General features: G+C 37.9%; 1 protein-coding gene across 1 annotated transcript in view; it reads right to left on the bottom strand.

The window, feature by feature from the left end:
* Positions 1–10,816: 10,816 nt before the first annotated feature.
* The window catches only part of ESYT2 (extended synaptotagmin-like protein 2), a 52,525-nt gene continuing 39,263 nt past the window's right edge, over positions 10,817–24,078 (bottom strand). The window contains exons 14-23 of the mRNA XM_009868626.1: positions 21,903–21,965; positions 19,933–20,007; positions 18,086–18,172; positions 17,434–17,583; positions 16,033–16,421; positions 14,077–14,172; positions 13,351–13,485; positions 11,988–12,093; positions 10,972–11,021; positions 10,817–10,862 (exon numbers count right to left, since the gene is read on the bottom strand). Of these exons, the coding sequence (XP_009866928.1) occupies positions 10,817–10,862; positions 10,972–11,021; positions 11,988–12,093; positions 13,351–13,485; positions 14,077–14,172; positions 16,033–16,421; positions 17,434–17,583; positions 18,086–18,172; positions 19,933–20,007; positions 21,903–21,965 (1,197 nt within the window). The remainder of the gene's footprint in view (positions 10,863–10,971; positions 11,022–11,987; positions 12,094–13,350; positions 13,486–14,076; positions 14,173–16,032; positions 16,422–17,433; positions 17,584–18,085; positions 18,173–19,932; positions 20,008–21,902; positions 21,966–24,078) is intronic.

Raw genomic sequence — 24,078 nt, 5'->3', positions numbered from 1 at the left:
TGTGCCATGGTGGGTCGTCTTCCTGCCAGCCGTGGTGGTGTTCGAGGGCCTGGACGCTCAGCGAATGAGCCAGCCAGCTGCTGGGACCCTCAAGAAGATGCAGTGAGGTACCCATGTCACAAGGCCATGCAAATCATGGAATCATTGCATCGTAGAACCATAGAATGGCCTAGGCTGGAAGGGACCTTAGAGATCATCTAGTCCAACCTCTCTGTCATGGGCAGGGATGCCACCTCTTGATCAGACCAGGCAACACATGGGGACCGAGTAGGAATCGAACCCGCGACCTCGGTGTTCAAAACCAGCTGGACTGCATTGCTTGAATTAAACATAATCAGCTTTCAAATTGTGTAATATACCCCATTCCATTTGTTTTGAGCTCTTCTGCCAACCAAAACCAGGCAATATGTCTTGTTAAGGGCTTAATTTGTATCTTCCAGTTTTGCATTTGCAGCAGAATAATGTTTCTCAGGATTGTTGGCTCTTCAGAAGAGGTAGGTGCTTGACTGAAATTCGTTACTTTCAGTCCGTGACAGCAGTACAGCATACGCTGCTACTAGGCAAACAAACAGAAAAAACCCAATCATTTCTATAAAAGTCTTCAGATCTGATTGGACTTCTTTGGACTGTAGTTTTTAAAAACATGATGTAATGCAGATTTGATTGAATGTTAGATGTAAAAATTCACAACTTTTAATAGTGTTTATGTCTTCTGCTAATATTCTTGTTTTTAACATAAAATCTGCTTTAATAATCCTACCTCTCACAGTCTCAGTTTATATTCAAAATTAAGACTTGCCACATTTTCTGCCATAAAGATTTGACTTACAGACTTTTCCTTGTTTCTTTTTTTAAGTTTTTGAGTGAACTATTTACCTGTTTTTATACAATTTGAAGACGGTAATATGAAAGATAGTTTATTGTATGTCTATCCCATATAAATAATGCTATTCTGTATTGCTTTAAAAATGTACATAATAGATGACTAATGTTACCAAAACCAAAATCTCTTTTAATTCCTGAGCTGAATCCACCTGAAACTTCTGAAGTAACTATATTTAAAAACAAATATGTGCCAGGTAGAAAGTACTGTAGGAGAATAAGTTACATTACTTAGAAGTTGTAATTGGGATGGTTGTGTACCCAAGGAAGGGACAATACAGCAGAAGGAGGCAGCAGCCAAAACCCCATCTTCCCGAGCAATGTAACTACTCACTGGCAGTTCAGTGCCAGTCCGCGTCACCACCAGAAGCCGAACGCACACATGTACCTCCTGACACCATATTTCCATCTAGGCAATGGCCTCTGTCCTTTAAAGTGTGAAAAAGGCAATGCAGCAAATGACCAACATCCACCCACTGGCAACTGCAGAGGAAAGTCCCAGGAGAGATGATGGATCATTGGACGGTCACTTGAAATAACATCTGTCCTCCAGCCCTAAGGCCCACACTGACAGCCGGCAGGCGTTGACTTCCAGCAGCAGACTACCAAAAGAAGGGAGCATTTTTCTGCTCTATGGTAAAGAAGGATCAAGAATTAGGGTTGTTTCAGCTCCTACGGCCTTGACTTTATTTCTTAAGTTAGGTATTCAGTTCAGTGCAAGAACCCCGTGAAACAGTTTGCTTGAAATAAGTTATATGAGGAATTGTCATCCTTGTAGAATAGTAAAAGCAAATAATAAAGTATGAAATCTGACATTTATACATTGTGCTAATGTCTATCCTTTCTGCATATATTAAATCTTTGCCATTTTGATCTGACCTGGTGGATTTACTTATCATGTCTCATGTGGACTGAATAAGTCATTAATACCTTGATTAGTCTTTTAATTAGATGCTACATTAGTCACCTGGTTACTGTTTATTTAGCTGGGCACATATTCATTTAGCAAACGAACTAAAACATATTTTTGCTTATAATTTGTGTTGCATAGCAACCGCAGAATGATTTTTTCATGGTATTGAAACTAAAAGCTGACACAGACAACAACAGACTAACACCAGATGATTCACTGAAAGGACCACACAGGGAAACCAGAGGCAGAACAATGTTTTGTAGGTTTATTCAAGAATTGTGCACTAACTGCAAAGCTAGTAACGAAGCTACAACTCTATTTTCACTTTCCCTAATGTTCTCCCTTTCAAAAGTACCAAATTACATGCCTCTTTTTGACATATCTGTTCATCATTTCAAAATAATCTATACCCTGTGATAATAATCTCATATTTATTATCATTTTCCTGTCAAGTGAAGTTAAGGCAAAAATGAAAAATGGGCTTTCCACACATGGTTGCTGAGCAACAGCAAATAAAGATTTGCTTTTGTGCTATTGCTTCTTAAGTCTTTATTCTTGTTGGTGGCCTATATAAGAGATCTCAATTACTAGTATCTCTCACAAGAACATTGCAGTTTGGACTATAGCAAGTATTCTGTTCTAATGTATATGACTCAACACTATAAATACTTGAAAAAAAAAATAATCCCCTGAACATCAGATGCTTTCTTCACACCTACAATTTTTTCCTATTTACAGTGTTATTTTCTAGATAATAGTTTCTGATGAGATTATTGTACACATTATCTACTAACATGTTAGAATTGTTACTCCTATTTCTTTTCCTCTGAATATGTAATGAAGTTTGTTACAGTTAATACAGTATCCATGAAATCTGCTCATCCTCTGAGGCAGACTTAATAATTTACATGCATTCATTTCCCTTGATTTTTTTTTTTTGATCTTCGCATACTTTGATAAATAATCTGAACAGCACGGGAGAGAGATGAAGTTTCACACCATTCCACTTCTCCAGATCTCCCCTTGCCTGAAGGTACTACTGCCAATCATGCCATCCTTTATTCAGAGGCAACTGTCAGTTTTCAGTGGTGGTGTGATTAGACTGTGAAGCTGCTTATTTCCCTTAAATTATTAATATTAACACGAAACAATTTCAGAGTTTAAGAGATTAAGCAGGAAATAAAAAACCCCGCAAACATTCACTACAGAGGAAGTAAATGGTCCTTGTTAACTCGAACACAAATCAGGCAATAAAATGCACACAGGGTATGCAAAAGCTTTTCTGAGGAGCCACTCCCTTGAGCCGCTGTAGATGCTCTGACAGTACCGAACCGCCACCCTGTGGGAGCCTGCCCGTACTGCCGGGTATTCACACCGAGGTGAATTTAAGGCGTGAAAACAGTGGAACTATACTTATTTTGCATTATTATAATACTTTATTATGAAATAGATACTTATTTGCTTGTCGTTATCCCTCCTCTCTTATAAGCACTGTTAATAAATCATAATAATTTTATTTGGCTGTTGGTGCCATGAAAACAGAAAGATTTCCGAAATGCTATAAAATGTACACAAAAACAAATTACAATATTTACTTAGCTAAATCCATGCCGCCGTAAATAAAAGGAGTCACAGAATCACAGAATGTCAGGGATTGGAAGGGACCTCAGAAGATCATCTAGTCCAGCCCCCCTGCCAGAGCAGGATCACCTACAGCAGGTCACACAGGAACGTGTCCGGGTGGGTTTTGAATGTCTCCAGAGAAAAAGACTCCAAAACCTCCCTGGGCAGCCTGTGCCAGGGCTCTGTCACCCTCACAGTGACAAAGCTTTTCCTGATATTTTTGTGGAACCTCTTATGTTCCAGCTTGTATCCACTGCCCCTTGTCCTGTCATTGGAGATCAATGAAAAGAGCCTGGCTCCATCCTCCTGACACTCCTCCTTGACATATTTATAAACATTATCCAGTTGTTTTCTTTCCTGGTGCCTCAAGACTAGATGTTGTTACAAAAAACATTTTGGCAAATTGGATCCAGGTATTGTTAACCCTCATTATGAATTCTTTTAGTATCGCCTGTGCCTCAGAGCAGGTGGGGAGAGCAGAGTGCAGTGGGGACCATGCCTGACTTTCACTGCTTTTAAGACAGGATGACTGCAGGCGCCACTCCCAAAGATGCCTGGAATCCAGACCACTTCATTATTGTAGAAGAAACGAAGTGCGCAGGTGGCGAAAAAAGGCTTTTCAGAGTCTGCACTACCATCTAGTGGAATGTAACGGTATCTTCAGAAAACAAAAGTGCAGTAATGAGTATAAATCCCAAAGTGTTCAAGTCTCATTGTGAAACACAAGATAAGCAAAACTAAAATGCTTTCTTATTTTTAAATTTTTTTTACATTGCAGATAGTCTGATTTTGAAAATGCATGATAAAAAATTACCTAGGACAAAGATGCCTAAAACATTTAAACCTTTCCAGAAAGCTCATCTTAGTATTTTAAACATTCAATTCCAACCTATTTTACATGCAAGTTACTTAATGATTTACTGACTAAGACACAAAGAACCAGCATTGCTACAACTACCATTCTATGAGTCACAAACAGCCATTTCCATTAACTCATTTTCATTACCTTTGATTTCAATCATCCGTATGAATGGCAGGTCTAGAGACAATCCAAGTTCTTCATTCGGGTGCTGTTGTCGTAGCTGGTCAAATTTATCCAGCTAGGCTCTTACCTGAAAGTTAAAACAGAGCACCCATTCAGTGGTTGTCACATTTGCGTTCATGACTGATACAAAACCAGATAAAAGGTCTTACTTATTCTAGGTGGAAACATTGCAACGCGATAACTTCAATTAAGCTTCCAAATAGCAGTGAAAAAACAGGCAAAATGCTTGAGGGATTTCAGCCTATCAGTTGAAGTATTTCTCCCATATTGGAATCTGCATGGAACTGTCTTGCAGAATATTTTTACTAAATTATTAATCTTTGTGAAATGCTTGCTAAGCTCCAGTTGTCGGTCTCTGAGAGTTGTAGAATAACACCTTAGCTTGCAAATTCAACTGGCGAATAAAATGTCTTATTTTAAATTTGATGCTGGAAGCAACCACCATTAAAAACATGCACAAATTTTTTGTTTCAGGGATCTCATCCCTGTTATCCAGTAAAATTAAGGACCTTCATCCAGTACCTACAGTCAATTACCACTTTGCTAGCATTATCTACATTGCAACTCAACTTCTACACATAGATTAATATATTTTCAATTACTACAAAATTTTTCATCCTGACTTAAAGCTTGCAACTTCGTGCTACGTGTTCCATTTTTTTTTTCCAGCCAGAGTTGCTACATGCCCATCTCTTGAGGACTTGGGGGTCAGGCAGCAAAATGCTCAGTAAGTCCTACTGCACAGGCTCAAGAGTGCACAAGACCCCCAATACATGTAGTGATCTTTAACATTTAAAAAAATATACTAGAGAGTCGCAGAATAATTTGGGTTAGAAGGGACCTCAGCAGGTAACCTAGTGCAACCTCCTGCTGCAAGGAACTACTTTGCTTAGATAATAAATAAATCTGATCATGAGTTACACAATAAATTCTTACCATGCGCCTCATGAATGAAATCACAGGACAGCCGGGGTTGCTGGGACGTCCAGCTTTCTTCTGCATGACAGTTCTTGCCCTGAGGCTGAGGTGTGACACACCAGGTGGTTGTACTGTCAAGTCCTGGCAGGAACAGACCCTGTCCCCAAGCCAAGAGGAACAAGGGTCCCCCACTCCTACCACAGCCTGGGGGTGAAAGGCTGGAACCTTGCCTACCTTCGTCCGTCCTTGAACCTGTTTCTATATGGATCTTGAAGGGAAGAATGGTCACTACTAGCCCTTAGTTCCTTTGCAATAAAGTTTATGTCAACTCAGGACTCAAAGAAACAACAGGGGAAGACAGGTTGGCTTCACTTTGGCAGCATCTGAGGAAACAGATATGTAGTACTTGGCTCAAAATTGGATTCCGCTGTAGGTGACTGGCAAGCAATATTCCCTGCAGACGGTGAGAACAGAGTGTCACCTCGATCACATGAACACAGATTACAGAACTTTTCTCCCAGAGCTGCCATCTAATCTGGCACCTAAATTCACTGCATAATACTGAAAAAAAATCTAAGTTGGGTTTTTACTTCAGCTGCTTTGTGTTTTTCAAATAACATATTTCAGAAGGTGGCTGAGAATATTACTGAGAACCTGACAGCCTTAGAAATCAGTAGGAGAGCACATAGTGACAGACACTTCGTTAAGATGTATAAAAACACCATTTGTAATTAAACATCCTGACTCCTTCAGCAACCAGCTACAGCCACAAATAGGTCTGGGATATCATCTGAAGTTTTGGCTCTTACTACTAAATATCACTGGTACCATCCATCATTCAGAGTTTGTTTGTGGGAATATATAAATAATTAAACTGATTAAAGTAGAAACCACATAGAAAACCAATTTCTGAGAAAGTACCTAAAGTAACCGTATTGGTAAATGCATTGGGAAATACTGCTCTTAGATGGAGGCTGGATCCACTAAATCATGGTCCAAAGCAGCTTAAACAGTACAGTGAATATTAAGAAAAAATCTAGGCTTGGCTGAGCCCATCAAATTAATATCAAATCCATCTGGAGGAGTGTCTTGCACAGCTATTTCTGCTTTCTGGTAGGATATTGTGACTACCTTGACAGCATTTTTTTGCAGGTGCTGATCCAGTTACCACCTGTCTTGTGGGACTGAATGGAAAATGCCAATGCCTGATCAGTATGGGCACTGCCAGCAATGGCGCCATCCAGAAGCACCTTGCTGTGAGGGACTTGTGAAGATGGGCATGCTTTTACCTGGCTTTAGCTGCCTTCCCACTGACTAGCAAAAGCCCTTTATTCTGCTAAAAAAGGAAAATACATGCCTTAGGAGAAGAAACCAACACAAAACTGAACATAATTTTGTGGTTAGTCTCTAAGATTATCCACTGGCGTCCTTTCTAAATGACTGGGTGATGAACTTCTGCAGCTTTTATTTATGGCTGATGAAAATTGACTGACCGTTAGGAATTCTGACAAGTTGTAGCTGTTTAAGGGAAGAGGTATCATAATTAATTTTAAACTTTAATGCAAACAGCATAATTTCTGTGGCTGTTCTGTAACAGAGATAACACTCAACACCTCTTTTCTTACTTTGCAGTATGTGATTATATTTTCTGTCAGTATGTGCCTTACCAAGCAAGTGGGAGGCCAGAAAAGAATGCCACATGTAGAAATCTGTTGGTTCTAAATCGAAGGCAATTACATGCAGTTCTATATCCTTTTGTAAACATAATTAATGACCATGGATTAGTAAATGCTAGAACAATTATTACAATTAATCATTTTAAAAGAAAAAAAACCTAGAAACCTAAGTTGAGCAAAGGATCTCCTAATTCTTACATGTGAATCTTGCAGACCAACAAGCGTGGAATTCCCCAGTGAAGTATCCCTCTACTTCTCACTCCACTTTTTCTCATGTAAAACTCAATAATCTGCCTACATACCTTACAGCAAGAGTACCTAGGTTCAGGTGGTCAGCATACATGAGCGTATTTCAAGAATTCACCTCACTGTATTACTGCAGTCGGTTAGAGCGTGGTGCTGATAACATCAAGGTCGTGGATTCGATCCCCGTTCCGTCCCCAGGTGTTGCCTGATCTAGTTGAGAGGCGTCCCTGTCCATGACAGGGAGGTTGGATTAAATGATCTCTAAGGTCCCTTCCAGCCTAGGCCATTCTATGGTTCTATGATTCAATTTGGACAGGGATGTGCAAAGGAGAGGAAAAGGGAGCGTGTCCGTAGAGGGAAGCAACACACTGACTTCCATATGAACCGTTTATTGAATAAATACATGCATCATAATGTAGAATTACATGAGCAAAAAAGGCAATCTGTACAAAATTGATTACCCTTTGTTCGCAGTTCAACTCTCACCATTTGCTGCAGCTCTGATAAAGGATTCAAGACAAAATTGAAACTCTTAATCCAAATCCAAGTGATATGCATGCTGATTTGAGTTTGCGTTATACCACTGCTGTAATTAAGAAAGCTGGTTTTCTTGTCAGTGAAGCAGAGTAATTCTAAAAACAGTTTCGACAGTAGAGAATGTGTTTGTACATACAGGTAACAAAGCTTATTTTTAGCCATCTCTTAAACATCTTCATATGTTCATATTTTAAGGCACAGGATAAACAAGAACTACATGAAAAGCTATCAGCTGATACTGAATACATTGGCTTGATAGTGAGGTGCAATTTCTGCCCAGAGAAAAAAATTTGTCCTTCTTACTTTCATATAAATGGTACAATCAGAATTTGTAGCTATGATACAGAGGTTTGTTTCCACCATCAAAAGAATCAATCTCATCTAAGCAATTATGTTCTGATCCAAATTCACTCAGGAGAACATTTCTAAAGTGTCTGGCATCCAGGACTGATTACGGTCAATGGGAATTCCTGTTGCTGAATTACGACGACAATTCACCTCTTCATTTTATATTCCTAAATGGGAACTGAGCTCTCTTAAGAACCCATCCCCAATTTCATGTTGCAAGCTATTTTGGAAATCTGTCCTATACACTTTATTCAGTTACTCACTTTGTGCTATCATATCACATTTAGCCAAACACAGCAATATTTTCCCCCTCAAGACTTGAGAAGATAGAATATGCACTTCTTTGAAGTGCAGAGTTTTCCAAGATCTGACTCCAGGTTTAAGACTTGAAACACCAAATTAGTTTAACGGCCCATCTCTTGGCACGGGATCAAAATCTGGGGAGTCACTGGCCAAGATGTACAGCAAATGTCCTTCCACCTTGAGCTGAACCAAGGCACAAGACAATTACGCTGAACTGCTGCTCTTAGACCTCCTTCGTTTTAGATCAGCTTTCACTTTCTGCATTTTCATTGTATTACAATCTCTGTCTTTCCATTCGTAACATTTTAATGGAGAACTAGCAAACAAAATATGTATTTTATTATATATTACATTTCATATTAGTAGATGAGCGTAGATAGATAGTCATACATTCCACTATAGAGTGAAGCCTTCAAATGGAAATGTTTTCTTACAAAGAACCTCTCTATCTTGCACAGTCCATCAGAAAGTAACAGCGGCAAAATTTACGTTTGCTAGAACTGTCTTGTATAAAATGTGGCAACAAGAAGGCCATCACTGTATAGAGTGTATGCGTGCATGTCACACACATTCGTGACAAATGTTCATGTTAATCTTAACTGAGACAAACTGAAATGAATTAATTGTTAAACGTGAAAAAGACAAAAAGCTACATCTATGGTAGGCACTTTGGTATGTCTAGTATTGTAGGCATATTCTACACCTAGAATTAAGGTTCTGCCAGTAATCTTAGAATAAAGCTAACTTTCAGGAGTTTATTATTCTGCTTTAAAATTCTTTCTTGGCTGAGAGATTATTCTAGAATCTTGGCTAAATAACATACTTTGTCTAATTGCATACTTCTCCAAGAATGAGGGTGTTGGCTCTGAACGAGCTGAACTGTTCTCTTGGATTCTTAATGCACATTTTTATAACAGTCTGAGAAACCATACCAGAAAAAGAAAAAAAAAATCAGTTCTGAATAAAAAAAAAAATTCCCCATAATTCCAACAAAATTAGAGTTATGAGCTCAGCTGTTTAGGCTGATGCTATCCCTTCAACTCTCAACTGTGTATTTGATCAGGTTGTGCTAACCATATCGCTGCCATAGCCATGCAGCAGGCTGGGCAACGTTTCAGCAGAATGCCATTATTTCTCAAGAAAACTGTGTGGACCGCCAAAGTGCACCTTTTTCATGCACCAAACACACTCAGTAGCAATGAAGGAACTGTAAAGACAGTCCGTCTCAGCTTCGTTTCACACTTTCTTACCTACTGGTGCTCCATTTTAGTATTACAGAAGGTACAGCACAATATACTATTTAGCACAGTATTGTATCATAAAAATAACATGTCTTGTACGTATGCCTACTATATGAACTTACATTGAAAGCTGATTTGTATACCTTATAAACCATGGAAACACGGCAGGAAGGACAGTTCTAAGTGGTCAGAGATCTTGTTTATAATACAGAAAAATCCATGTCCTCATACCTTCAAAAGGTCACATGTCTAGTACTACAGAATACAGGAATAAATAACAAAATCCAAGTGAACCTGTAGAATAAAACTGCACTGTTTGTTATATTTACTCCATTCAATGAAAACTCAGATTTAGAAACTGTGATTCATGGACCTCGTCTTCTGTTTATACAATATTTATAGAATTCTCATTCTTGTTTAGAATATTCTATAGCATGATTTCCAAATAATACATTTATATATAAATATTAAAATGTGAATGTTTTGTACATTTTAAGCTAGCCACACTGGGCCAGAAACACAAAAAAGTAAAAATGTTTTTCTGCAGTTTGTTTTTTAAGAATATCACAAAATGATTAAGACCATTGTGCTGCAAAGACAAAAAGAGATTCATGTGAAGAAATTAACATGCATTTAGAAGAAAATATCTATAACCTTTATCTCATTTTCTTCTGAATTCAAACCAGCATGAAAGAATTATAAAAAAATAGTCTATATTTACATGGTACAGTATACCTTGGTGAGATACAAAACAAGGCAGGAAAACAGCAGAACGTAATCTTTTCACTTCCTAATAGGTACAGCTGTCAGAAGAATCAATTTAAACACAAAACGTTACTTTACTGTACTATTGCACATTACAGTAACACATAAAATTGTTTAGCAAATTAAAATACGAAGTTTAACAATGAGAAAGGCTATGTCTACATAAAATGACCAAGTGTTATAAAATTATTGGGGATATGCCTAAGAACTAAATCAGTAAAGCTATAAAAATAATATTGGTACATCTGTGAGAACAACGCTTTAAAAATATATAAAAGTTGGCAAAATTATGCGTGGGGATTTCTCAGTATCCATGGGCCTAACTTGCACCCTGTGGCCTTGTACCGTCTTCTGTTAAATCATACCTGAAAACAAAAAAAAAATATTTTTTTACATTTAGCATGTATTATTAAAACACCAGTTATCAGTATGTAGCATTACTAAAGCAGTATATAAAGGAACTCGTATGCTTACCACTGGGTCCAGCCTTTAGCAAGTTCTTCAGATGCCAGAGGTATCAATAACTGTGGAAAGGTACATTAGCAATCAGTGCATTATGTGTGCCCTTTATCTTATGTCTTTTAAAGATCAAATCTGACAATCCTGTAAACTACAGTGTAAGTAATGCTATTAATAAACAATTTATTTTATGTCTTTGTCATCGTAGCTATCTGCCCAACTTGCAGTAAAGTTGCTGGTTTTGACCTAAAAATCTATACACTTTAGTGATTCAGTCCCAGAGCACTCTGCAGGCCTAAGTTCTGAACATGGCCTATTCTGGCAATGGCAATCAGCTGGTAAGTTCAAGCCAACAGCCTTCCTGCTAAACAGGGAAATTAATAACAAAGTTGACCACGTACTGACCACAGTTCTGCTCTCTCTCACTCTCTTTACAGAGCTTGGACATGGGAATTTGCACAGTGCAAGAATTTACTACTCGTTTTTGCATGCTCCAAATCACATGTGTAGGAAATAAAGTAATTTAATGAGCGCCTACAGAACAGCAAAGTTGTAAACACAGTAGCTGGTTTCTGCATTGAGAAGATCTCCAGTGGCAGTTCTTTGTCATAGATTTTACAATCTGGGATTTTAATTACTAAGCATAGATCTGTTCTGTGTGCTTCTCTAAGTACTCTTGCTTGTCTGTCCAGTTTTGTCTGAACGATTTCTGAGATAGATACTGCCTGTTCTCTGCTGGTTATTTTCTTTCCCTGACTGTACGATTAATAAGTCTGACATGCAGGTTTGTTCCTGTGAGCCTCAGAACTTATCATTCTCTAGAAGCAATTACTGCCTCATCTTTTTATACCTGTCTCTGCAGTTTGTTCCTGCCCCTACTGAAGCTGAACATTTAAGTCCTGTAAAATTTTTAAAACCTTCACACCTGAGTCAGGTGCTTCAGTCAACAGTAACAAGCTCATATCACAAAAAGATTTTAGTCTTATATTAGAACATGCTGTATTATCAGAATTTGCTCATTAACAACTTACTTTGCCAAGCAGCCCTTTATCCTTGGACAAGAAACCACCACTGTTCTTCACTGCTACATCTAGTGTTCTTCTCTGTACTTCAGGCAGGGAAACACTGAAATCAAATCTGACAAGCAAGGTGATAGTTTAGAGACAATTTTTTACCTCAAGTGCAGGTTCAGTTCCTACAGCTAAACAACAATTCAAATTATAACCAGCCCTGTCCTCAAACAAAAACCAAGGTGTGAGATAAATGAAGAAAAAAATCCCAATGCCTTGCCTAAAATTTCTTCAATACTATGACCGATACCAGCATTAAATGTTTAAGACTTCTATTACCTCTGGTCTCTACAATCTCAAAAAAGGGTAAAACTGGTCAGTCTTACTGATCCTTGGTCCTCAATAACCAGCCTTCTTTTCTTTCCTGGCACACCAAGAAAACCTATCAACTTTTAAGGAAGAATACATTTCGTTTGCTAGATCTGAAACTTACAGGAAGGGCGGGCAAGACTATTTCACAATCTGTATCTATTTGTCACTACAGTTCTTAAACAGCTTTATTGATTTGCAATACATTTTACTTGGAAAGGCACAGCAAAACAAATTACCTCGAATAAACAGGAGAAAGCTGCACTATCAGGAAAACCTACCAGAGCCTCTAACTAATGACTTCCACATGTCCCTTGGACAGAATGGACTGATACGTCGTCTCCCCCAAATTAATTTTCTGTCTGTAGAGAAAGATCTTTACTGAAAAATGATGCCTGTGGGAGTAAGGATGATGCATGTGCGAGGGCAACTGTCATCAAAAAGCTGAGTGCAAAGATAAAAATTTTTATGCAATATAACGTTGCATGAGCTCGCACAACTTCCAACCTATGGGCCAGTATACAACCTACGAGGAAATTTCCTGACTCCCTGGACGCTGAGAAGTGCCACCAAGTGGACTGACTGAGCAACCAGATCACGCATAGACACTGTCTGGTCAGTCCCACCGAGGCAGCATCTATCAGCCAGGCATTTCAACTGGCCGGGCGGGATCGGGACGCTTCCTGGCAGGAAGGGTTACCAACAGCACGGGCTGGCTGAAAGGCACTCATGTCCTGACCCTCTCCCAGAGGAGTGCACACTTCTTCCAGCACAAAGGGGACATAACTGACACAGGATAAGGCAGGAAAGAAGAGAGAAGTGACTGGTAAGAGAGCAAAAAGGGCTATAGTGGTAACAGCGAGTGGAAGGATGGGAAGGGCTATTATAGCAGAATGTCTGGTGGTGACAACTAGGAGTTTTAAAAGCTCATCCATTCAGGTAAGCAGAGAAATCCTGCTTTGACAGCTTTGTTAGCTACATGATATAAAGCTATCACACATAGTTTAGAACATACATTTGATCAAACACTGGGTTTAATGTCTTCTTTGATACATGTGTTTTTCTTCTTCCCGATCGTCTCTTATCAGGCAATAAATACATTCGCACGTATGGATCGGATCCCTCTTCTGAAAACGCTATTAGATTTCTGTGGCCAGTGGAAAAAAAAAAAAGGAAAAGCATTTAGAAAATAAATCAGATATTGCTGAATATAAGTGTCTATGTGACCATAACTTAAAACATTAATTGGTTGTAAGATATCCTGCGCAAAGTTTGACACACAGGATACAGCACATAGATCTAACAGCAGTGGAAAACTTAAAAATAATGCCAAGCAGTGACCCATACGAGATCAAACACATTATGAGCAGATGGCAGAGGTGGGAACACAATTTTTGTTAAATTCCAACTCAAAGTTTATATATGGCTTTTCAAAAATCATGTTTTCGTCACTCCATGAAAAATTCAGTCTCCTAGAGATAGCTTCAGACACTGCTGATAATCTACATTTTCATGTAAAATCTGAGAGGCATAAGGGACAAATACAAAATCATAACAAAATCTTCAGCAAAGTTTTTACTGATTCCAAATATAGCTCTGTATTTTTTTTGTATTTACAGATAATTACAATCAGTATGTTATTTTAAAAATAATGGAGTTCATCCAGACAACCCAAGATATGACAAAGTTCACAAAGAAATATACACAGAAATGAAATTTGGCATATTATGCTCTTTTTTTTCAGGAATGCACTACCACAATCAGCTTGTTTCTTTGTGAACTATGACGAATTGTGAGCTGAATCTGTCCTAATGGAGACTGACCCAGAGTTGTTCCACTGCAGGAAAAAAGTAAAACATTACACTTAGTTTTTAAAATGCATATTTAAAGTAAGATCTAACCAAAATATATGCTGAGTTTTCCCTGAAAACATGTATTATTCCATTTAACTTTTCAACAGACCAACATGAAAGAGAGCACGCATTTGAGCATATCTGCATCAGTTTCTTGTACTTCTGTTCCTTGTTCAACAGCTCTGCTCTACAAAATAAACTAGGTATTCCGGTCAGTTTAGAGGTCAGATGGTCTTCAGTACTTTGAAAACCAGGATTAATAGAGAACTTAACCCAAAATAAGCTTTAAAGCAGTACCTAGGAAATTGGAAAGAATTACGGTACAAACTCACTCACTGATGGGCGACGCTTACCTACGGACAGAAACCAATTAGAAGAGCAGCTCATTCTTTTCTAAATTCTCTAATGCAGAAATTGAGGGATTCTTAGGATTAAAATAGTGATACTTAAACCCACTTATTGCCTTAAAAGCTCAAATCACAGTATGAACACTGCCATTTTACTTTTCTGTAGCTCATGCCACTGAAATAAGGTTAGAATTGATTTACACTTACAAATAGAGGTCATGCTTAAATAAAAAGCAAGCACGATGTTTAAGAATTTCTGTTTTAAAGAACAATCCGTATTTGCAGAATTCCCTCATTGTATGAAATGCTTTTTTGAGTGCTTTCCATTTCACACAGGACAGTATATGGCATGCTTGGGAATTTCTCAACTACCTGAAAAATAACTTAAAGGGTGAGGTGTGCCTCTTCTGTGAATAGCTACAAGTTGTTACACTATGAAAATTCCCAAATCACTCACTTTAAGAACTAGAACAAAGCAATTCAGTATTTTCTTAAATAATAATAAAAAAGTAATAAATTACAGCACCTAAAAGCAGTCAAGTTGCAGCAAGATAAATTTCAATCCGAAATAAAGAAAAAAGCGTTTTCACAGTGGAGTGTTTGAGCTCTGGAATTGCTGAGAGAAAGTTTACAGAATTTCCATTCTTGGCAATATTCACAACTTGTTTGGACAAGGCCTGGGAAATCTGATCTATCTTTGACGCGGGATTTGCTTTTAGCAGAAGGCTGACCGACCTCTAGAGATTCCTTCCAACCTACGGATCCTACGAACTCTGATAGGGAAAAAGATGAATTGGTTCAATCCCTTACAAATAAAAAACTAAAATCTTTCTACTAAGACTCAGAGAGAAGCTGCATGACTAGGGAATTAATGGTTTCCATTCCCCTACTCAGAGCAGAATGACTGCTCAGCTATCTTTAGTGGCGCTCAGCTATCTTTAGTGGTAAGTGTAGCTGCCCACTGAGGCAAGTAAAAAAAGAATTAGAGAATTTAAGAAAGCATAGCTGCAGCAATCCTCGTTAATTGAATAATAACTGCCTATTCATTTAACATTCTTTATAGTTAACAATCCCTCCGAGTAATTTGAAAAGACCAGCTATATTCAGCTGAATTGGATTAATACTAATGCTAATAGGATTCAGTAGTGAAACAGGAAACTATTGCCATGAAAGTGATTAATGTTGTACTGAAAATACAACTGTTCCCTCTTGCCATCCCACTCTCTTTAGCCCTACAGAGTGTAGCTATGAAAACAAGGTGACTATCTAGCAGATCATCGCAATAGTAAGGTAGACTTCTAACTGCAGAATCTGTCCAAGGGTCCAGGAGGAAGCAGAAAATCACAATGAGCGATTTTCGAATGCCAGACTCAAACTGCAACAGGAAAAAAAAATACAGAAATGCAAACTAAGCACTCTTTCTTTGGCTGCACTGATGGACATTTTTTTTATAAATCAACTTAGATGGATTGCAAAACCAAATAATTAACACCATACTTCTCAAGCTGCCGTAGTCTTTGCCGTAGCTCCTGCGTGGCGATGGGCAGAGATATGTCTGAGGCTATGCTAGGGGTGGGCTCTTTGACCGAGAGGTGGCTGGGAGAGTAGGAGAAGTTAGAGGCATGAAGACTGGAGGAACTTCGGCTGAGATCTGTTGGCCACTGCGGGCTGGCACTGGAAGGCTGACTTTTTTCACCTATATCAGTCTTTTTATCACTGTCAGTCACTGGGGAAGCTGGAACAGTTTTTTTTGAATCAGGTAGTGGTGAGACAGGAACCTGAGGCTTAAAAGATGATTTTCTTGCATCTTTGGAAAGAGATGGCCTTTTTACTTGGGCTGAGTGTTGATGATCTGGAGATCTTGCTTGCTTTTCAAGAGAAAGGACCTAGATAGAGTAAAAAGACACATAAGATTACTATTTTCCAATATAAAAACCAGGAATAAATTTATTTCTACAAGAGTACTGGCCGGTGACAGGTTGTTAAGTTACAACACTAAAGCAGGACCAAAAACATTCACTCTACAGTAGAAAACCTTTCGCACAGCAAAACGCAGCTCCATCTTCTTTTTGGAAACTGCAGTAACTGTAAACCAATGTGAAAGTCTCCATTCATGTAGAATTATTATTTCCTTCCCACACTCCACACACTTCTAGTGCAAATGTGATTTATTTTGCAGCTCTAGCCACCTGGAAAGCTGTTCTGTAATTTTTTTCTACTAATCTTAAAATTTAATCCTACATCACAAATTCTTCTCACTCATTGCCCTTATTTTCTCTTCTATAGGTTACTTTGATTTACTAATGGCAAGTAAGCAAGAAAGTGCTTCAGAGGAAAACAAGTAACAGCAGTTAACAGAACTTTGACAGCATTACAGATAAACTACCTTATGAAATCAAATAATTTAGCTGGGGAAAAAGACAAACCAACTTTCAGGTATGCACATTTTAGCTTCAAAACTCCAATGTGCTTGCAAGTTTGTCTGAATTTTTCCAGTACTACGAAGGTACTTCCTTTCCCTATAAACTTTATTCTTTTTAGGCCATCATGACCTCAGTTCCATTTCTGTAAGATGGAAGATGATTTCACTGATCTGTAGCCTACTGAAACATGAAAGATTCAGACGAATTCAGGTTCCAAACATGATATCTGAACCTAAAACCACAGGGAAGCTCAGTCTTAATTAAAACAGCTGATTACTGTTTTGCTGTGAGAACGTTCTGGGTTTGAAATAGAATACATTTAAATTAGAGGTTATCTTTGTCTACTTGATAGCACTGCCAACAGCTAAGAACACTTGGCATTGTGATACCGAAGGAATCTGCTTCATAAAAGCAGAAAACCAGGAGTCACAGTCTCAGTCATGCTTTCCTATTTAGCAAAAATGTTTTAGAGTACCCTGAGTGCAATCTTCATGTTTATAGTGCTGTTTGGACCAGAGTTGCTCAGGTGGAACCGCTGATGCATAGTTAAGTCTTCAGTCTCTAGCAACTGGCTTAGAGGCAGTTTGAAGTTCCCCAAAGAACACTGGTGCTGCTCGTCCCTCACCTGAAGGAACACAGAAGACAAGTCATTTAGTATCATCTGCTTTGTAAAAATTCAGAGAAAGAAAAGAAAATGATAGTTTTATTTGAAAACAAAAAAATTGAATGCAGTTTGTTCTTAAACCAAATTTCCCTGATCATAAAATTACTTTACACTGAAGAAGGAAATAGCAGAGATATTCAATGCCTAGTTTCTTCATCCCTATCTTCTACAGCAAAAGCCAGACACAAAACTAACCATCACATCTACTGGACCTTAAGTCAAAATAACTACCTAGTTTCCAAATGGTCTATGTGAAAATGAATTCTCACGTTTTTTAGATGAATAGTATCTAGGACAGTCCTCATTTAAATTTCAGTCTCTTTAAACTATGCAAATGATACATCAGCAGTTTAATGGAATACAGTGTTTATATAAAGCAAATACTTCCTTGGGATGTAACTGCCTATAATGTACCGCAATGCCTTAGAAAGGAAAGTTACCTAAAGAGTGTGGCACAACATACCTCAACTTCAAGATCTTGTCTTTTGGGATTGTGTACAAAGAAAGTAAAGTTTTCCTCCCATACTGGTTCATTGGTCTTGTATCGAATCTAAAGTTAGAGAACAGGAAGCATACAAATTATGAAACATTTTTGTCTAATAAAATCAATGTCAACAGTTAAGTATATTTTTCATTTTAGCTTTGCAAATTTATGTCTGAAATCTCACATATTTAAACAATGGCCAAGTGGGATCTACTCAAGGTCTACATAATATCACATATAAAATAATGCACAGGACATGTAATAGAATATGTTTTGCATTAAAGTTGCTATATGTAAAGCAAAACTCCTGCTAAAGAACCGTTACTTCACACTAGTCTATGAACAAATGCAAGGTCTTCAGACTGGCACAATCTCTCTTATCATACTTCCTTGTAAGAGCTGAACTAACTCAGTTAAACTCCTAGAAAACAGTATCTTCCTTTCTAATCTCCAAGTTGCCATGTGGAAGATTTCACTGCCAAATCTCATTACTTTCAGCAGTCCATTAACGGAGGGGTGAGAGAAAAAAGCATTCCTAGAAAAACTCCAGAAATAAAGGACTTGAATTTCTATCTCCATTCTCCAACAGGTATCAAAATTAAGAGTGTATATATAAGATCCGATTTAGGCTTTGTGACAATTTCTTACAGTGTATGAAGAACCCAAATTAGACATCCTCTCTTGTCTCAAACAAGCCACTTCCCTATTAGATATATCTCCCTATCTAAGTATCACTTCACTGTTGCTATTTTAAGAGCTGTTTGAATGCACAGAGGTTAGTTATGGACGACAGGTATGTTGAATGCCTTGGGTCCGAATCAGAGGGATCACCAGCAAGATTGACATCCTGACAAGTACCTGTTACAGACCCCTCGATTGGGGTGGATGACACCCCTAAGGGCCTGGATGACACCCCTAAGGGCCTGGATGACACCTTCCTCAGACAACTCAAAGCTGTCTCAGATCTGCAGAACCAGGTTCTCCCCGAGAGCTTCAACTGCTCTAACATTTTCTAGGGAACAGCTCAGTGGTACACAAGCAATTTTCAGTTTGTGTTACAAAAACATACGCTGTTGCATTACAGTTCGTCTCAATTGCTGAATTTGTTGACTAGGAGGAGTGTTCTGAATCTACTACTAACAACTGAGGAATGTTGGTTTACAGATGTGACTGTCAACAGCAGCCTTGGCTACAGTGACCATAAGATCACAGAGCTTAAGATCCTAAGGGGCATGAGGAAAACAAAGAGCAGAATAAAAGCCTTGGACTTCAGAAAAGCAGATTTCAATTTGCTCTAGGAACTGTTAGAAGGGATTCCGTAAGTGTCTACACCTTGGAGGACAAAGAAGCTCAAAAGAGGTCCATGCCTCAAAGCAGAAAAAGCAGCAGATATAAAGTAGCCTGGCTAAACTATGAGCTCCTGAGAGCTACACAGCATTCTGACCAATCTAAGGTCCTCCTCTAAGTAGAAGGTTCAAGTAAATGGCCTTCCGTGGTCCTTTTCGACCTGGGCATTTCTCTAACTCTGTGGTTCTGTAAATTTTCAAATCTTGATCAGTATTTTGAAGCCTGTTATTTGCCCATACTGTTATTTATATAACCACTACTGCAGGAATCCCAGCTGCAGATCAGAACCTACTGTGGAAGGACATCTACAAATAGCTAAAAACCTGGTCTCTACTCACAGACAGTTGAAATTGTGTAAGCACTCATTCAATCCTTGTGTCTTGTTGGAGATTTCAGTTCTGGCACTAACAGCCAGTGCCAAGCACACAGAGCCATCAAATGTTTGTAGACAGAGCCAAATATAAAGAGTAGGAACTTACCTTACTCTCCTGTGCCTTGTGTCCAACTGACAGCAAAACAAGTGGGTTGGGATTGCTGTTCATTTTCTTTCCTGACTGGTAAAGAAAAAGCAAAAGCTTTGCCTTCAGAATAAAGCAAAACCTTTATCCTCTCCAACTTAAATGTTTGCATTTTAAAAATACGAATCATATGCATTCTACTATATGCTTATCTATTATTCTCAGTAACTGGAGAACACATTAACATGAAGGCATCTAGCTACTCTAAATATGCTGAAGCAAAATGCTACAAATAAGTAGGAGTTTTAGATTCCATTTTCTTTGAATGAAATTGGTAAATTCTTATTCTTTAATGATCATTACAACTCCCAAAGCCAATGAAGCACAGTTAAAATTGCAAAATGAATATTGCATGCGGATGGAAGATATGGAGAAAACATAAACTCAGAAAGCTTGCTTTATTTCCATTGCAGTAGTCTTATTAAATTGGATGTAAAGTCAGAATATTGGTATTTCCCCCTTTTCTGTTTGGGGAGGAAGGTGCACTATAATGCACATGATGTATATTTCTACAGTTTACCAAATACTCTAATAAAGAGAATCAACCACCTGCCATATTTGAGCCTTGCTCACCAGCTGTATTGCATTACATCAAACTGTGAAAATAAACAGCAGTTTAGAATCAAAGGGATATTCCAAACTATGTGTTTCTTCTACAAATTTTAAATTCTCCTATCAAAAATTTAAGTCAGAAAGAAAAGTTAGACATGAAAGTTAATCATCTCAAGCAGGTGTTAATGCAGTTTAAAAGGCCTAGAAAGTATAGTATACACGGTTAATAACAAACTTTGAATTGTATCATGTAGGAAATTGTACAGATCAGGTATGTAAACAGAAAGTTAGTTAAAATCTACCTAATGTATGTAAGGTCACAATGACAACCCGTTGATTCAAATATTTTATAATTTTGAATTAAGAATGTGCATATTTTAGATATTTTTGGATCTGAACTTATATTTTGCACATCATACTTCCACTAATACTACTTGACTTTAATGTGACAAACTGCTTTTAGCCATACTTCCCTGCAGAAAAGAAGCTGTTAAGAAAGCACTCCTTTCTTGGATGAACGCCGCATTTGGTTTTTTTCATGATTTCTAACTGGAAATATCTCTCAAAGACAACAGAAGGCAAAGATTTAAAGAACAGAAAGAAGGTCAGGTTACACTCCAACCAATGGTGCTTAAAATGGTAGGTTACACGCTTCATTTTTCCCTTGTCTATAGAAAGGTTCCTGAAGCTACAGAAGTTGATAAAAAGCCCTGTTGCTTGCGCCGATATGTACCAATTAATAATTTTAATTCATGCTAAATAGGCAGTAATATGTACACACACATAGAGTGCACCTCTGACACCTGCTGCTGACAGTCAGAGACTGCCTCTCGTCCAAGTTCCTCCGCCTGAGAACTTGGTTTATGCCTTCCAAGTTTGCCTCTCAATTCTATGTCTTCCATATCAAAAAAATGGGCTAAATTTACTTAGCTTTAATATGAAAGATGTAAAGCCTTCTAAAAACACCTAGCAGAAACAAAAACATCTCAAAAACATCTCGGAGACTGATTTTATTGGTTTGTCATTTAGAGATGACCGATAAAGCATCACCCAGTTTCTAAAAGATGTCTTAGCTTTCATGTCAGCTTTGTTCTTCAGTTACTACTTCAAAGTAGTTCTCAGGACTGTTTTCTCCCCCAGTTTTCTAAAGCAGTCTACATTCCACTCAACTGATCTAAAATTCAGATTACCACAGACCACAGTATTTTACCAATGTCTTTATTATCAGTTACTGAAATCAAATTTAAGTAAATTGGAATTGCACTATAGATATACCTGGCAACAGAAATTCCATCCACTGTTGGAAGAGAAGTGTTGGAAATGCACAAACGCCTGCAATTACTTTTGTGACCTTAAATGGACAACCATATCAGTTTTACCTTTAGGGCTTTCTGAACAGCAGCCTTCTTCAAGCCATCAGGGTTAAATTCTAATGGATTATGCTTTTAAGTCAGGAAAGAATGAACATAGGAAGTGTTAATAAGTCATGCAATGAAGCAATTTCACTAGGTTAATTAATTATGACACAGGACAAAGCAGGGAAAACCAAATAAACCTTAAAAAAACAAAACCAAACCAAAATCTTTCAAACAAACAACAAAGGAATGACAACAACAAAAAGTCTGACAAAGTCTTTTTTCCCCCCTTCTTATTCTCTCTGAATGTTTGAATTCTGCATTAAACTAATATGGACGGTCACTTGGAGTCCACTTACATTTCCCTTTCAATTTTTTTTTTTACCATAGTAAGAAAGTTTCACAAAATAGTTCTTACTGAATGCCTGATGTCCTACAGACTGCCTTCTGCATGAACCTTTTTCAAATTTGGTGAAGTAAATAGAAGCTTCTCCAAAGATAAGTCAAGTAATTATGTGAAGAAGTCCTTTTATGGTAGAAATTACAATGCTAAACATATTGATAGGACCCAGATAATTATAAAAACAGAAGCTGGTTGAGCCTCTTCAGCAGATGAACACCACAAACACTGCATGCTAACTAGAATGAAGCTCTACTACTTTACTCAGTTGAATTAAGACATTCAACTACACTAACAATAGGAACTCAAACTGATTTAGTGGGACAAAATTGCTGACTATTTTCCATTAATTAAGCAAATTTTGTATTTTAAAAATAATAAATTGTTCTCGAAGTGATGCATGTAAAGTACAAAAATGTTACAGAAAATTTGCATTCAACGCGTAAGAAATAATTCCAGGAAATACGATTTTGAAATAAAAGAAACTTCAAGTTAGTTTACTTATAGCTGGCTTTTTCTGTAAGCACAAATTTTTATTTTAAGGGAGAATTCTGGTGTAGTGTGGGGCAACAACAATAAAAAATATAATGGCCTTTTAAAACATGCTGGTTTATGTATAGAAACTTGTATTATTAATGCTCTACTGAAAGAAATGCCTTTGTGAAATTCAAATCCAAAAGTGAACTAAAATATCAAAAGAGCTTTAACCTTTATGCAGAAATATTTCTTTACATTTCCTTTTATAATGCTATATCCTGAAGCTGGCCAAAATATATGATGAGAATCATGGCATTCAGCTTTAAAATTTCTATTTCAGAATGAACCTACGATATGATGAAACTGGAGAAAACCAGAAATAATATTTGGCTGGTTTTGTGGGACTTTTTAAATCATTATTATTCTTAAAATTAAGGATTCTTCCACAATTGCTCATCTGATCCATTAAGGACCTAATACTGTACTTAAAGACCTTCAGAGATAGAGACTGCACAATAGACCCAGACATACCAATCTCAACGTTTAACTATTCTTTTTGTCAGAAAAAAAACTAATGCCCAACAGCAATGTTCCTTGCTGGAGTTTAAGCACTGTTTCTTGTTTTCTAACATATAGGAAAAAAGCATTTAGTTTGCAGCAGCCTTGTATCACTTGCATCCTCATCCTTACTCCCTAAGGCTCTCTTCCTCTGCTAGCCACATTCACTGGCTTTCTCCTTATCATCACTGCTCTCCTCCAGATCTTAAATTGCTGTGGCCAAAATCAGGGCCTTAGTAATGGCTAAATAGAATAGAAGGATTATTCCAAACCTATTACAGGATATTTTTCCAATACATGGTCTGGTGTTTGTCTTTCAAAACAGTATGAAGGAGCACAACTAGAAATCATGCCTTCCAATACCTGAAGGGAACCTACAGGAAGGCTGGGGAGGCACTTTTTACAAGAGTGTCCACTGATAGGACAAGGGGAAATGGGTTTAAGTTGAAGGAGAATAGATTTAGATTGGACCTTAGGAAGAAATTCTTCAGTACGCGGGCGGCAAGACTTTGGAACAAATTGCCCAGAGATGTTGTGGCTGCCCCCTCCCTGGAGGTGTTCAAGGCCAAGTTGGACGGAGCCTTGAGTAGCCTGATGTAGTTGAGAGGCGTCCCTACCCATGACAGGGAGGTTGCACTAGATGATCTCTAAGGTCCCTTCCAGCCTAGGCCATTCTGTGATTCTATGATCTATTTCTGTACAACTACTTTCATCCTCTATGGAAAAGTACCTTATTTTTTCAGATCATATCTGCAACTCATCAAG

The sequence above is a fragment of the Apaloderma vittatum genome, unplaced genomic scaffold, assembly GCF_000703405.1.
Source record: "Apaloderma vittatum isolate BGI_N311 unplaced genomic scaffold, ASM70340v1 scaffold1084, whole genome shotgun sequence".
Taxonomy (NCBI): Eukaryota; Metazoa; Chordata; class Aves; order Trogoniformes; family Trogonidae; genus Apaloderma; species Apaloderma vittatum.
This window is presented reverse-complemented; position numbering and strand designations above follow the sequence as displayed.